The 15,727-nt window shown below is 40.9% G+C and overlaps 1 protein-coding gene across 1 annotated transcript in view; it reads left to right on the forward strand.

The window, feature by feature from the left end:
- PITRM1 (pitrilysin metallopeptidase 1) overlaps positions 1–15,727 on the forward strand; it is a 42,076-nt gene that overhangs the window by 6,897 nt on the left and 19,452 nt on the right. The window contains exons 7-13 of the mRNA XM_045812970.2: positions 220–380; positions 7,551–7,677; positions 7,954–8,042; positions 8,835–8,963; positions 9,572–9,685; positions 9,909–10,005; positions 10,926–11,060. Of these exons, the coding sequence (XP_045668926.1) occupies positions 220–380; positions 7,551–7,677; positions 7,954–8,042; positions 8,835–8,963; positions 9,572–9,685; positions 9,909–10,005; positions 10,926–11,060 (852 nt within the window). The remainder of the gene's footprint in view (positions 1–219; positions 381–7,550; positions 7,678–7,953; positions 8,043–8,834; positions 8,964–9,571; positions 9,686–9,908; positions 10,006–10,925; positions 11,061–15,727) is intronic.

A 15,727-nucleotide genomic window follows, 5' to 3' on the forward strand; every position in this document is an offset into this window, starting at 1 on the left:
CTTACAAGACCCCTGATCTCTGGGTCTTGTGCGGAGATTGTGAATGAATTGCATGCTTTGTTAGACAGGATCTGCCTGGACCACCTTGTTTACCACTGCGACCATTTGAATTGCAGGGTGTTACAGGTACATGCTCCCAGAATGTGATTAATTTGCTGCATTGTAACATGATAGTGGGTGTTATTTTTCATGCACATATATCTTTTTTTAAATTTGAAGACAGACAACGAGAGGATATTCTCGCAGCACCTTCAGAACCGACTCCTGCCTGACCACACGTACTCGGTGATCTCCGGGGGGCATCCGTTGTGCATCCCAGACCTCACGTGGGAGCAGCTTAAACAGTTCCATGCTACCCATTACCACCCCAGTAATGCTAGGTAATACTTCATTTTTGCGGTTTAATTAATGGTGGGTTGATGAAGAGCAGGATTGTTTGCATACGCTAAATGGCATGGCTTCTCTCACATTTGGCAAAGAATTGTTTGCGAAGAACTTTGTAAATTTAGAGGATTCTTTGCTTAATGGATCGCCTCGCTCTCACGTGGACGCTCATTCTGAGCGTCTACAGCAAGAACGTGCGTGCCCAGCATGCTGGTGACACCCCTCCTGCAGGACGAGCCGTGTGCTGCCGTGCTCCCTCCCCTTGGCCTCAGCTTTCTGATGGCTAACACGGGAGTGCAGGCTTGAGATCAGTACCTGAGCCAAAGGCAGATGCTTCACCGACTGAGCCACCCAGGTGCCCCAGGATCTTTATTTTTTTATGCTCAAATTGGTCCCCCTGTGTCCCAAGGGAATGCTTTTAAGCTCATCTTGTCTTCGGTCTTCTTAGTTTTCAGTGACTAGTTTCTGTGCCCCCGGCCCCAAATCCAGGCTCCCCCTGCTCCAGATCTGTAGGTCCTTCTTTCTCCGAGGAGTCCTGCGACCAAATGGAGGCAGGCATTTAGAGAAACGTGTCTCCCTGGACGCCAGGGATGCTCCTTGTTGCTGGAGTGCCCTCTAAACCATTGAGTGGACGTTCTTAAAGGATCTTTCAGATACTAGCTCCCAAAGTCAGATGTGTTTATTTTCTCGGGATATAATTGACATATAGTGTTGTATTAGTTTTATGTGGACAACAGAATGATTTGGGTCATGTATATACTGTGAAGTGATCACCACACTAAGTCCAGGTAGCCCTGTCTCTACGCATAGTTACAAATGGTTTTTTTCTTATAATGAGAACTGTTAAGATCCGTTCTCTTCGCAACTTTTAAATATACAATGCACTGTTGTTAACTACAGTCACCATGCTGTCCGTTATGTCCCCATGACTTACTCATCTTAAAACTAGAAGCTCAGACCCCTTCTACCCATTTCGTCCACCCCCTGTCTTGGCAACCACCAATCTGTGTTCTGTGTCTGAGTCATAGCTCACACAACAGCATATTAAAAAAAAAAAAAAAAATCAACTATGTCGTTGTACCCTTTTTCCCCTGGATGGATAAATGTGTTGTCTTGAAAACGTGTAATCTGACATTTGTAACCTAAGATTGAACTTTGTGAAGGTCAGTGATGGATTACTGTCTTCCTGTAGTTAAGACGTCTCATCAAATATTTGAACATATCAGTTACTTAGTTTTTGAAACACTTTTATAGTACATTTTAAATAGCAACTTTTGTCAGATTTACATTTAATTAATCACTTTTGCATGATTTGTGTTTCTTATAAAAAAGATCAAAGCCTCTATTTGGTCTTTGTATTTAAAGTAAGTGAACAGAAGGATGCCTGGCTCAGTCGGTTAAGCATCTGCCTCCAGTTAAGGTTGTGATCCCAGGGTCCTGCGATCAAGCCCCATATTGGGCTCCCTGCTCAGCGGGGAGTCTGCTTGAGGATTCTCTCTCCCTCTGCCCCGCCCCACTAGAGTACATGCACTCTCTCAAATCTTTAGAAAACAAAAAAATGTATTTCTTTTTTTTTTTTTTTTAAAGATTTTATTTATTTAGTTGACAGAGATAGAGACAGCCAGCGAGAGAGGGAACACAAGCAGGGGGAGTGGGAGAGGAAGAAGCAGGCTCCCAGCAGAGGAGCCTGATGTGGGGCTCGATCCCACAACGCAGGGATCACGCCCTGAGCTGAAGGCAGGTGCTTAACGACTGCGCTCCCCAGGCGCCCTCTTTATGTATTTTGGATATTAACCCCTTATCAGAGATGCCCTTTGCAAATATCTTCTCCCATTCCTTTTCCCCATTGAGTATGATGTTAGCTGTGGGTTTTTCATATATGGCTTTTATTATGTTGAGGTGTCTTTTAGTTTTGTTAATTGTTTCCTTTACTGTGTAGAAGTTTTTTATTTTGGTGTAGTCCCAAGAGTTTAATTTTCCTTTTATTTCCCTTGCCTCAGGAGACCTGTCTAGAAAGAAGTTGTTATGGTCAATGTCAGATGGATTTCTGCCTGTGCTCTCTTCTAGGATTTTTGTTTCAGGCCTGAAATTTCAGTCCTAAATCCAATTTATTTTTGTGTATGGTTTAAGAAAGTGATCTACTATCATTCTTTTGCATGTGGCTGTCCAGTTTTCCCAACACCATTTATTAAAGAGACTTTTTCCCATTGAATATTCTTTCCTGCTGTGTTAAGATTAATTGACCATGTGATCATGGATTCATTTCTGGGTTTTCTGTTTTGTTCCATTAATCTATGTGTCTTTTTGTACCAGTACCATACTGTTTTGATTACTATAGCTTTGTAGTATATCTTGAAATTTTGATATTGCGATACTTTTAGCTTTGTTCTTCTTCAACATTGCTTTGGCTCTTGGGGTTCTTCTGTGGTTCAATACCAGTTTTAGGATTGTTTGTTGTAGTTCTGTGGAAAATGCTGTTGGTATTTTGATAGGGATTGCATTAAATCTGTTGATTGCTTTGGGCAGTTTGAACAATATTGGTTCTTCCAACCTGTGAGCATGGAATAACTTTCCATTTGTTTGTGTCATCTTCAGTTTCCTTCATCAGTATTTTATAGTTTTCAGAGTAGGTCTTTCAGCTCTGGTTACATTTATTCCCGGGTATTTTTTATATTTGGTACAGTTGTGAATGGGATTGTTCTTATAATTTCTCTTTCTGCTACTTCATTATTAGTGTGTAGCAATGCAACGGATTTCTGTATGTTGATTTGTATCCTGCAGTCTTAACTGAATTCATTTATCAGTCCTAGTAGTTTTTTGGTGGAGTCTTTAGGATTTTCTGTACATAATATGTCGTCTACAAATAGTGGAAGTTTTAGTTCTTCTTTACCAATTTGGACGCCTTTTATTCCTTTTTCTTGTCTGAGTGCTGTGACTAGGACTTCCAGTAGTAGTTGAATAAAAGTGGTGAGAGGGACATCCCTGTCGTGTTCTTAGTTTTTCCCCATTGAGTATGATGTTAGCTGTGGGTTTTTCATATATGGCTTTTATTATGTTGAGTGTTTCCTTAAACCTACTTTGTTGAGGGTTTTTATCATGAGTGGATGTTGTACTCTGTCAGATGGTTTTTCTGCATCTTTTGAAATGATCATAAGGTTTTTATCCTTTCTCTTGTTGCAATGTAGCATGTTGATTCACTTGTGAATATTGAACCATCTTTGCAACCCAGGAATAAATCCCACTTGATTGCGGTGAATGATTTTTTAAATATATTGTTAGATTCAGATTGTTAATGTTTTGTTGAGGATTTTGGTTCTGCATTCATCAGATGATGGCTGTACTTCTCCTTTTTTGTGTGTATGATGTCTTTATCTGGTTTTGGTATCGGTAATGCTGGCCTCGTAGAATGAATTTGGAAGTTTTCCTTCCTCTTCTATTTTTTGGAAAAGTTTGAGAAGACTGGGTATTAACTCTGCTTTAAATGTGTCTTAGAATTCACCTGTGAAGCTGATTGGTCCTTGACTTTTATTTATTGGGAGTTTTTTGATTACTGATTCAGTTTTGTTCCTGCTTATAGGTCTGTTCAAATTTACTATTTCTTCCTGATTCAGTTTTGGTACTTTATATGTTTCTAGGAATTTATCCACTTCTTCTAGGTTGTCCAGTTTGTTGGGATATAGTTTTTCATGATATCCTTTTATAAATGTTTGCATTTCTGTGGTGTTGGTTATTCTTTTTCCTCTTTCATTAGTGTGTTTAGTTGGGTCCTTTTTCCTTTTGCTTTTCTTTCTTTCTTTCTTTTTTTTAATGAGGCTGGCTATAGGTTTATCAATTTTGTTGATCTTTTCAAAGAACCAGCTCCTGGTTTCATATCTTCTATTTTTTTTTAGTTTCTTTATCATTTATTTGTGCTCTCATCTTTATTATTTCCTTCCTTCTGCTGGCATGGGGTTTTCCTTGTTATTTTTCTAGCTCCTTTTAGGTGTAAGTTTAGGTTGTTTGAGACTTTTCTTGCTTCTTGAGGTAGGCCTGTATTGCAGTAAACTTCCCTCTTAACGCTTTTGCTGAATCCTAAAGATTTTGGACTGCTGTGTTTCCATTTTCATTTGTTTCATTGTGTGGTAGCATGTTATTTAACCTCCATGTATTTGTGGTCTTTCCAGATTTTTTCTTATAGTTGATTTCTAATTTCATAGTGTTGTCAGTAAAGATGCATGGTGTGACTTTGATCTTTTTGAATTTGTGGCCTAACGTGATCTATTCTGGAGAATGTTCTACGTGCACTTGAAAAGAATGTGTATTCTGTTTTAGGGTGGAATGTTTTGAATATACCAGTTAAGCCCATCTGGTCCAGTGCGTCATTCAACGCCATTGTTTCTTTGTTGATTTCATTTTTAGATGAACTGTCCAATGATGTAAAAAGGGGTGTTAAAATCCCCTATAATTATTAACTGTTTTATGTATTTGGATGCTCCTATGTTGGGTGCATAAGTATTTGTAATTGTTGTATCTTCCTGTTGGATTGTTCCCCTTATGATTATATAGTGTCCTTTGTCTCTTGTTGCAGTCTTTGTTTTAAAGTTTATTTCATCCAATGTAAATATGGCTAACCCAGCTTTCTTCTCACTTCTGTTTGCATGAGAAATGTTTTCCATCCCTTCCCTTTCAGTCCGCAGGTGTCTTTAGGTCTGAGCTAAGTCTTGTAGGCAGCATATGGATGGGTCTTGTTTTTTTATCATTCAGTCACCCTGTGTCTTTTGATTGGAGCATTTAGTCCATTTACATTATAGTAGTTATTGATATGTATGTATTTATTGCCATTTTGTTACTTGTTTTATGGGGTTTTTTTTTCTGTTTTTTTCTCTGTCTCTTTCTTGCTCTCTTCTCTCACCATAAGTTGTTTTTTTTTAGTGATATACTAAAATTCTTTTCTGTTTATTTTTTCCATAACTGTTATTGGGTTTCGATACACGCTTACCATTGGGTTTGTATATAACCTTTTCTGCACAAAGCAGTCTCTATTTAGTTGATGGTTGCTTAAGTTTGCCCCCATTCTCTACCCACCGCCGCCCATGTTTTAGGTTATAGTGTCATACTTTACATCCTTTTATGTTAAGAGACCCTTGATTGATTTTTACAGATACACTTATTTTTACTGCTTTTATGTTTCCTACTTTTTTTTACTCTTATTAATGGTCTTCCCTTTCCATTCAGAGTCCCCATTAACATTTACATTAACAAGGCTAGTTTATTGGTCATGAACTTTTTTAACTTTTGTTTGTCTGAGAAACTCTTCATCTGTCCTTCTGTTCTGAATGACAGCCTTGCTGGGTACAGTGTTCTTGGCTGCAGATTTTTCCCATTCGGCACTTTAATGTGTCATGCTACTCCCTTCAGGCCTGCAGTGTTTCTGTTGAAAAACTCACTAATAGCCTCCTCGGGTTTCCCTTTTACAGAACTTTCTTCTTTTGCTGCTTTTATAATTCTCCTTATCACTACTTTTTGCATTTTAATTACTAGGTGTCTTTTTTTTTTTTTTAAAGGTTTTATTTATTTATTTGACAAAGAGAGACCACCAGCGAGAGAGGGAACACAAGCAGGGGGAGTGGGAGAGGAAGAAGCAGGCTCTTAGCAGAGGACCCTGACGTGGGGCTCGATCCCAGAACTCCGGGATCACGCCCTGAGCCGAAGGCAGACGCTTAACAACTGTGCCACCCAGGCGCCCCTAATTACTAGGTGTCTTGATGTGGACCTCACTGGATTGATTTTTTGCGGGGCGTTGGACTCTCTTTGCCTCCTGTATCTGGATGTCTGTTAACTTGCCCGGTTTAGGGAAGTTTTCAGCTATTATTTCTTCACATAAATTTTTCTACCCTCTTTTCTCTCTCTTCTCCCTCTGGAATCCCTATAAAGCAAATGTTATTATGCAGGTCTTGTTATTTTGCATTTTTTTTCTGTCACCTGCTCAGCTTGATTAATTTCCATTGTTCTGTCCTCCAGGTCGCTGATTGTTTTTCTGCTTCCTGTAGTCTGCTATTCCATCTGGTGTATCTTTAATTTCAGTGATTGTGTTCTTCGTCTCTGATTGTTTCTGTTTTATCTCTTTGCTAAGGGTCCGCTGCTCTTTTCTCGAGTCCAGTGAATATCTTTATGACCATCACTTTAAAGTCTTTATCAGGCATATGACTTATCTCTGTTGTACTTAGGTCTCTTGCTGTGGTTTTGTCCCGTTCTTTCATTTGGGCCTTATTCCTCTGTCCCCTCATTGTGTCTAGCTCTCAGCATGTGTTCAGTGCATCAGGAAAGTCAGCTGTGTCCCCTGCTCTTGAATGTAGTGGGCATTGTGCACAGTTTTCACAAGGTGACACTGGTCCTGTGCTAGAGAAGTGCTGCCACCGGGGAGACCGGAGTTGGGTGGGGCGATCTGCAAAGTGCACGCGCACGGGACGTGTAGTTTTAACAAGGTGTGTGTGTGTGTCCTCCGTTGGAGGTGACCAGCTGCCACCACCGGGACTGATGTCCTGCAGAATGTGTGTTTGGGAGACACGGTGTTGGCCAGAGGGGCCCTGGTCATCTGTGGGAGGGGACTCGCAGCACTGGGGCTGAGGCAGGCCTGGCTGCAGGGGGTGGGGCACGTAAGCAAGTTAGGCCCAATGTGGGACTCAATCCCAGAACCCTAGGATCACGACCTGGGCCGAAGGCAGTTGCTTAACCAACTGAGCCACCCAGGCGCCCATGATTTTTAAAGTTCCATGTTTAAGTCCCACTGGTTGTAAGAACTCATGAAATTCAGCTGCTTTGGTTTTCAAAGCCAAATGTTACAGGGGGATTCATGTTCCCGTGTGGGCTCCCTGGTGTGACCCTCTGCCCCCCCCTCCATGGGTCCCTTCCTCCAGTGGACAGTCCCCTTGTCCGTTTAGCCCCCTCAGCGACTCTGCCCTTCCCACTCTCTCCAGTGTGTTCTCTTCCCTACGTTTAGTTGTGGAGTTTGTTCTGCTGGTTTTTGGGTTATTTTCCCTGATGGAACTGTTACCTAGTTGTATCCATGGAATGAGGTGAGTTTAGGGTTTTCCTATTTTGCATACCTTCCATTGTATCCAAACAGCGATCTATGTTGATTTCTCATCTTTTACGCTAAGATAGACTAATGTCTCTGAACATTTCAGGTTCTTCACTTACGGCAATTTTCCATTAGAACAGCATCTGAAACAAATTCACGACGAAGCACTGAGTAAATTTGAGAAAATTGAGCCAAATACTGCAGTGCCGGCTCAGAAGCCATGGGATAAGCCGGTAAGTTCCCCATGCAGAGAATAAGCCATGTTTTCACCTACTGAATACACTGAGACGAAGAGTCAAACTGTGTATTAGTAATAAGATTTTCAGATATCGTAGCCTCTGACTTGAATGTAAGAGCTTCTTAACCCTAAGAAATGGTTACTTGTTTGAAAAGAAAATTTAGTGAAAAGCATCTCTTGGGCCACTCTATACCTCTACGCGTACCTTAGTCTAGTTTAAACCCAGTTGTTCGTGCACTGCACCTGCTGAAAGCATCCCGTCGTTTTACAGAGGGAATTCCACGTAACATGTGGCCCAGACTCCCTGGCTGCAGGTTCCTCCAAACAAACAACCGTCGGGGTCAGCTTCCTCTTACCAGAGTAAGTGTCCGCGGTGAAGGGGGAAAAGTGCGGCTTAGCAGGGTCGGAGGCGAATTCTCCACGTAGAAATGGCTCAGTGGTGAGGATTTAGGAGTCGAGCAGCTGTTGGACGGCAGGGAGGATGTTAACAACATCTGGGATGGTTTGGGGGAAGTTGCCTTTAGTAGCTACCCAGGAAAAAGTACTTCTTACTGCATTTTAAAGCTTATTTCTGTGGAGAAAATGGGGTCAGGCAGCAGTTATTAACATTTGTGGGGGCGGGATGCCATTGAGCCTGAAGAGAGCACAGTGAACACTGGCTTCAAAACAATGTATGACCCATGGAGCTCTGTTGTCGTAGAGATGTGGGCGCCTGCGGGCACGTGGGCAGGCAGGTGTACTCGGCCGTGCGGTGGCAGGCTTGGTGGTCACGCTGCTCGACCGACTGCCCCATCTCCTCACTGCTGTTGTCTGTGTGTGGACAGTGCACTTGTAATTGAGATGACACAGGTCAGAGTGCTTGGCGCACTATGATGGGATGACATTCGATATGCAGCCAAGTCAGCTTGCTGGTGTGGGACCCCAAAATAGTCTAGTTTATGAGAACTTTGCACACCAAAAAAATAGTTACTCTCTTTTATCCATAAAACTTAAAGGTTGAAATGCAAGCATTTGTAGAAGAACACCCGCTTCTTTGGAAATAAAAGTGTCGGTTTAGTAGTGATTTCAATGATTTTGGAAACAGTTACTAGGGCCAACAGTTTCCCTTTTTCTCTCCCCCTCTACCTCCTACCACCCCGTTTTTAAATGAAGCATCACTGATACATTTGAAGCCTTCACGTTAAACCTTCTGTCTTCACTCTTGATCGGTGGACCCAACTCCCCCTTCTACAAAGCGTTAATTGAGTCTGGACTTGGCACAGACTTTTCTCCTGATGTTGGGTAAGTTTCATTATCTGATCAGATCAGTGATGTTTGCATTTGGGGCCAGTTTTGACATTTGACAGTATCGGGACACGTTTTTGGTGGTCACAACTGGGGAGGGTTGCTGGCATCTGCTGGGTGAGGTTGGAGATGGAGAATGCTCGGTATCCCACAGTCACGGGACGGTTCCCCTGCTGCCCCAGCACAGAACTGTGCGTGACAACCCTCGGCCAGTACAGCTGTTTTCTAGCCCCTGGAGGGCACATTTGGGAAAAGAAAAAAAGAAAGATAGCTTGTCCAAGATCTCAGAATGGCGTACGACTGCCTGCTTTAAAAGCCAGGTCGTTAAATATTCTTTTGTAAAGCTCAGCAGTTTCATTTCTAGATTTAATTTTGCCATAACTCTAAAGTTTAAATTGCATAGGTTTTTAGAAATGTGAAAAGGACCTGAATGTAATTGTGACCAGTTATATCTGAGGACTCTGCTTCAGTGGGCTTTTTCTGGGGAGACTTGGGAGGCTGGAGTGTCTGTAGCTCTGTTCTCTAGAGAGTGGCTCTCTAAGCGAAGCGTGTGCGGTGATGGAAATCATCGGGATTCTGCCACGTGACCCACTTGTGTATTGTAGATACAACGGCTACACGCGGGAGGCCTACTTCAGCGTGGGCCTGCAGGGGATCGCGGAGCAGGACTCCCAGGCCGTCCGGGACATCATCGACAGGACCATCGAGGAAGTCATCGAGTGCGTGTGGCTTGCGCTCTGCTATCCCGACAGTGCCTTCGCACTGTCCTCACACTGTCCAGCGAGGGAGCCCACCTCCACCGCCCCCCCCACCCGTGTCCGCTGTCTCTTTACCTCATGAAACACACACTGGTTCACTTGGAGTTGTTTAAAGATTGCCTCTGCTGCCCTGTTGCACAGGTATCGATTTCCTTTTTAACATCTCCGCTCTCTGTTTCTTTAGGAAAGGATTTGAAGAGGACCGAATTGAGGCTCTGCTTCATAAAATTGAAATACAGATGAAGCATCAGTCTGTCAGCTTTGGACTCGCCCTGACGTCCGTATGTAATTTCTCCTCTACCTTCCTCCATTTGTACTTAGTTTTTACTGGTGTGATCAGTGGGTCCTTGACAGAGCTGAAAACACAGGTGGGTATTCACAGTACCTTTCATTTGAACCTCGGAAGTTATGCTGTTTTGGATCTGATGCAGATTTACTTTTAATTTAGTTTTATAATACATTGTGTTCTGATATCTTTTTTTTGAGAGTCATTTGTTTTAAGGAGAGAGAAAGAGCATGCACGGAAGGATGGACAACTAGAAGGAGAGAGGGAATCCTAAGCAGGCTCCATACCCAGTGCAGAGCCTGATGCAGGACTCGATCTCATGACCCTGAGATAGTGACCTGAGTCAAAACCAAGAGTCAGATACTCAACTGACTGAGACACCCCAGTTCCCTTAATATCTTATATTTTTACGTAGGACAGATTCATACAGAGTACGTATGGGTAGAGATTTATAACTGTAGATCTGGGGGTAATAATATTTCCTAAAAATAATTTTATTTGTAATTTTTTTTTTATAATTTTTCTTTTTAAAGATTCTATTTATTTGAGAGAGAGAGAGAGAGAGATGGAGATAGGAAGAGAGAGCATGAGCAGTAAGGAGAGGGAGAAGCACGCTCCCCACTGAGCAGGGAGCTTGATGTGGGACTCGATCCCAGGACTCTTGAGATCATGACCTGAGCCGAAGGCAGATGCTTCACTGAGCCACCCAGGCATCCCTCCTAAAAATCATTTTAAAACCTGTGCTTCACTTTATTAGAAAACCGATTTAAAATTTTCCTAACCAAAGAATGACTTAATTTTTGTTACAATCATTGCGGTATTTTTAAATACAGAAACTGAGTTCGTAATAAAATGTTACTTTTGATGTAGAGTTCGTAGTGTAACGTGCTGTGGATGTCGCGTTCTTGGTTGCAGTACATCGCCTCCTGCTGGAATCATGACGGGGACCCCGTGGAGCTCCTGAAGCTGGGGAGTCAGGTGGCTCGGTTCAGGCAGTGCCTCAAGGAAAATCCACAGTTTTTGCAAGAAAAAGTAAAACAGTATTTTAAGGTAAGGAGATTGGAGAATTTATATGAGTAAGTGACATAATTTCTTAATTATTAATTAATGCTTGTATTAACAAATTTAGTTCATTCTGATGCAAGTTGGCTTTTTATATGAATATGTGAGTTTGTCTTTTATATATGAAGTATTTATTATGCACGTGTTGTATTAACAAAAACATCTGTAGGCATTTTTGTTCTGTTTTGTTGAAAGAGAGAGAATACTATTTACTCCTCAATTTTTTGGAAAGTTTTGATAAGAATTATTCACTTGTCATTAAAAGATTGGTAGAATTCACCCATGAAAAAATACACTCATCCTAGGATTTCTTCATTGGGAGTGTTTTGCTTTTTTTTTTTTTTTTTTAATTCAGTGTCTTCATGAGTTACTGATCTCTTCAGAGTTTTCTGTTTCCTCACCTTTCAGTCCTGGAAGGTGGTGTGGTTTTAGGGGTTCATCTAGGTTATCCAGGTTGCTGTACAGTTGTTCCGAGTATCCCCTTGTGCTTATTTCTGTACTGTCTGTGCTGTTGTGCCCTTTTCGAGTCTGAGTTCAGTCAAATCTCCCTTTTTTCTTAGTATATCTGAAGGTTTGGCCCTTTTGTTGATCTGTTTGAAAAAGTCTAATCTGTGATCTAATTTTTATGGTTTTCTTTGTTCTCCTAGCTTTGGATTTGGCTTGATCTCACTTTTCTTTATAGTGAGGGTGTGAAGATAGGTAACTCATGGATCTTTGTTTTTTTAACGTACAAGTTAACTGTGTGCGTATTAGTCTTCTTGCTGGTGTTCTGGGATCCTGTAGTTTTCAGTATGTTCTGTTTACAGCTTCATTTGTCTCACGGTATTTTCTAAGATCCCGTTATTTACTCTTTAACCTGCTGGTTGTTTGAAAATGTGTTGTGTCACTTGCGTGTGTTTGTTGGTTTTCCAGTTTCCCTTCTGCAGGCATTCCTTGGAGATAGTGTGTGTGTGGTTCCAGACCACCGCAATATAGCAAATACTGCGATAAAGTGAGTCAGATGAGTGTTCTGGTTTCCCAATGCAGATACAAGTTGTGTTTACACTACACTGCAGTCTGTTAAGTGTGCAATAGCATATGTCAAAAAAAAAATGTACACATCTTAGTCTAAAAATACTGCTAAAAAATACCAATCGTCTGAGCTTTCAGTGAGTCGTAATCTTTGCTGCTGGGGGGTCTGGCCTCGATGTCGATGACTGCGGACTGATGAGGGGGGTGGCTGCTAAAGGTGGGCGTGGCTGTGGCAATTCCATAAAATAAGACACGGATGAAGTTTGCCACAGCGACTGACTTCTTTCATGAACAATTTCTCTGTAGCAGGTGGTACTGTTTGCTAGCATTTTACCCACAGTAGAACTTCTTTCAAAATTGGAGTCCGTCTTCTCAAAACCTACCACTGCTTTATCCACTGAGTTTCTGTAATCGTCTAAAGATTTTTATTTATTTTAGAGGGAGAGCTTGCACGTGAAAGAGCAGGAGGGAGGGGCAGAGGGAGAGTGAGAGAGGGAATCCCAAGCAGACTCCATGCTGAGCATGGGGCCCAACGTGGGGCTTGATCCCCCGACCCTGAGACCACAACCCAATTGCTGGATCATAAGTAAGGTGGTTCTATTTTTTTTTTTTTTAAGATTTTATTTATTTGAGAGAGAGAGCGCGAGCACAAGCAGGGGGAGGGACAGAGGGAGAGGGAGAAGCAGACTTCCCACTGAGCAGGGAGCGTGATACGGGGCTCAATCCCAGGACCCTGGGATCATGACCGGAGCTGAGGGCAGACGTTTAACTGACTGAGCCACCCAGGCCCCCCTATTTTTAATCTTTGAGGAACCTCCACACTGTTTTCCGCAGTGGCTGTACCAATTTGCATTCCCAGCAGCAGTGACTGAGGGTTCCTTTTCCTGCACATCCTCGCCAATACCTGTTGTTTCTTGTGTTTATTTTAGCCATTCTGACAGGTGTGAGGTCATATCTCATTGTGGTTTGATTTGTATTTCCCTGATGACAAGTGATGTTGAACATCTTTTCATGTGTCTGTTGGCCATCTGGATGGCTTTGGAGAACTATCTGTTCATGGTTATTTTTATGCCAGTACGATACTGTTTTAATTATTATGGCTTTGTAATATAGCTTGAAGTCTGGAGTTGTGATGCCTCCCATTTTGTTTTTCAAGATTGCTTTGGCTGTTCAGGGTCTTTTGTGGTTCCATACAAATTTTAGTATTGTTCGTTCTCTGAAAAATGCTTTTGGTATTTTGGTAGGGATTGTGTTAAATTAGCAGATTTCTTTGGGTAGTATAGACATTTTAACAATATTTATTCTTCCAATCCATAACCATGCAATGTCTTTCCATTTCTTGTATCATCTTGAATTTTTTTTTTTTTATCAGTGTTTCTAGTTTTCAGAATATAGGGCTTTCACCTCTTAGGTTTATTCCTAGATGTTTTACTGTTTTTGGTACATTTGTAAATGGGACAGTCTTCTTAATTTCAGCTTCTGTGGCTTCATTATAAACGTAGAGCAATGCAGCAGATTCCTGTACATTGATTTTGTACTGCGTGACTTTGCTGAATTCATTTATCAGTTGTAGTTGTTTTTGGTGGTCTTCAGGGTTCTGCAAATAGTGAGAATTTTACTTCTTCCTTACCAATTTGGATGCCTTTTATTTCTTTTTGTTGTCTAATGGCTAGGACTTCTACTATATTGGATAAAAGTAGTGAGAGCAGACACCTTTGTCTTGCTTCTGACCTTAGGGGAAAAGCTCTCAGTTTTTCACTATTGAGTATGATGTTGGCTGTAGGTTTTTCATATAAAGGCTTTATTACGTTTAGGTATGTTCCCTCCAAATCGGCTTTGCAGAGGGTTTTATCATGAATGGATGTTGTGCTTTGTCAAGTGCTTTTTTTTTTTTTTTAACATCTATTGACATGATCCTGTGGTTTTTATCTTTTTTTTTTTTTAACTGATGTGACCTATCATGTCGATAGTTTTGCAAATATTGAACCACCCGTGCATCTTGTGAATAAATTCCACTTGATTGTGTTGTCTGATGTTTTTAATGTGTTGTTAGATTTGATTTGCTAATGATTTGTTGAGACTTTGTGCATCTAAATTCATCAGAGACATTGGCCTGTAGTTCTCTTTTGTTGCGGGGTCTTTATCTGGTTTTGGTATCAGGGCGATACTTGCTTTATGGAATGCATTTGGAAGCTTTCGTTCCTCGTCTCTTTGTTGAAATAGTTTGAGAAGATCAGGTGTTAACTGCCCTTAAATGTTTGGTAGCACTGGCCTGTGAAGCCGTCTGGTCCCGGACTTCTGCTTGTCGGGAGATTTCCGTTAGAATTTTCTATTTCTTCCTGCTTTAGTTTTGGGAGGTTATATGCTTTTAGGAACGTATCCATTTCTTCTGAGTTGTTGAATTTGTTGGCAGGTAGGTGTTCATAATATTCTGTGACAGTTGTTTGTATTTCTGTGGTGTTGGTTGTTATTTCTCGTCTCTCAGTGATTTTATTTGGTTCCTCTTTCTTTCTTTCTTTCTTTCTTTCTTTCTTTCTTTCTTTCTTCCTTCCTTCCTTCCTTCCTTCCTTTCTTTCTTTCTTTTCTTTCTTTCTTTCTTTCTTTCTTTCTTTCTTTCTTTCTTTCTTTCTTTCTTTCTTTCTTTCTTTCTTTCTTTCTTTCTTTCTTTCTTTCTTTTTTTAGGAGCCTGGCTAGAGGTTAATCAACTTTGCTGATCTTTTCAAAGAACTAGCTCCTGGTTCCACTGATCTTTTTTAGTTTCTCTATCATTTATTTCTGGTCTAATCTTTATTATTTCCTTCCTTCTGCTGATTTTGGGTTTTTTCCTTTTTCTAGCTCCTTTAGGTGTAAGGTTGGGTTGTTTATTTGAGATTTTTCATGTCCGAGGTAGGCCTGTATTGCTAGAAACTTCCCTCGTAGAATTGCTTTTGCTGCCTCTCAAGGATTTTGAACCATTGTGTTTTCATTTTGATTTGTTTCCATGCATTTTTTTTTTTTACTCTTTTATTTCCTGGTTAATCTATTTATTGTGTAGTTGCCTGTTATTAAACCTCTGTGTGTTTTGTGTTCTTTCCAGATTTTTTTCTTATGATTGATTTCTAGTTTCATAGTATTATGATCAGAAAAGATGTATGTCAGATGCTTTTTTTGCATCTCTTGAATTGATCATATGACTTTTATCCTTTATGTTATTGATATGATGTATCAGGTTGATTGCTTTGCAAATACCAAGCCACCTTTGTATTCCTGGAGTGAATCCCACGTGATTGGTGTATGATTTTTTTTTTCTTTAGCTTGTTGAGACTTGTTTTATGCCCTAATATGTGATCTGTTCTGGGGAGTGTTTCTTGTGCACTTGAAAAGAATGCGCGTGCTGCTGTTTTAGGATGGAGTGTCTGAATATGTTAAATCCATCTGGTCTAGTGAGTCATTCAAAGCCACTATTTCCTTGTTGATTTCCTGTTTTGATGATGTGTTCATCGATGTATATGGGACGTTAACATCCCCTACTAGTATTGTATTACTCTCAGTTCCTTTATATTATTGCGTGTATTATGGATTTGGGTGCTCCCATGTTAGGTGCATAAATATTTACAACATTATAACTTCTTGTTGGAGAGTGCCCTTCTTTGTCTCTTGTTGCA

Source organism: Ursus americanus, chromosome 31 (genome assembly GCF_024610735.1).
Source record: "Ursus americanus isolate L20-20 chromosome 31, mUrsAme1.1.p, whole genome shotgun sequence".
In the NCBI taxonomy this organism is placed as follows: domain Eukaryota; kingdom Metazoa; phylum Chordata; class Mammalia; order Carnivora; family Ursidae; genus Ursus; species Ursus americanus.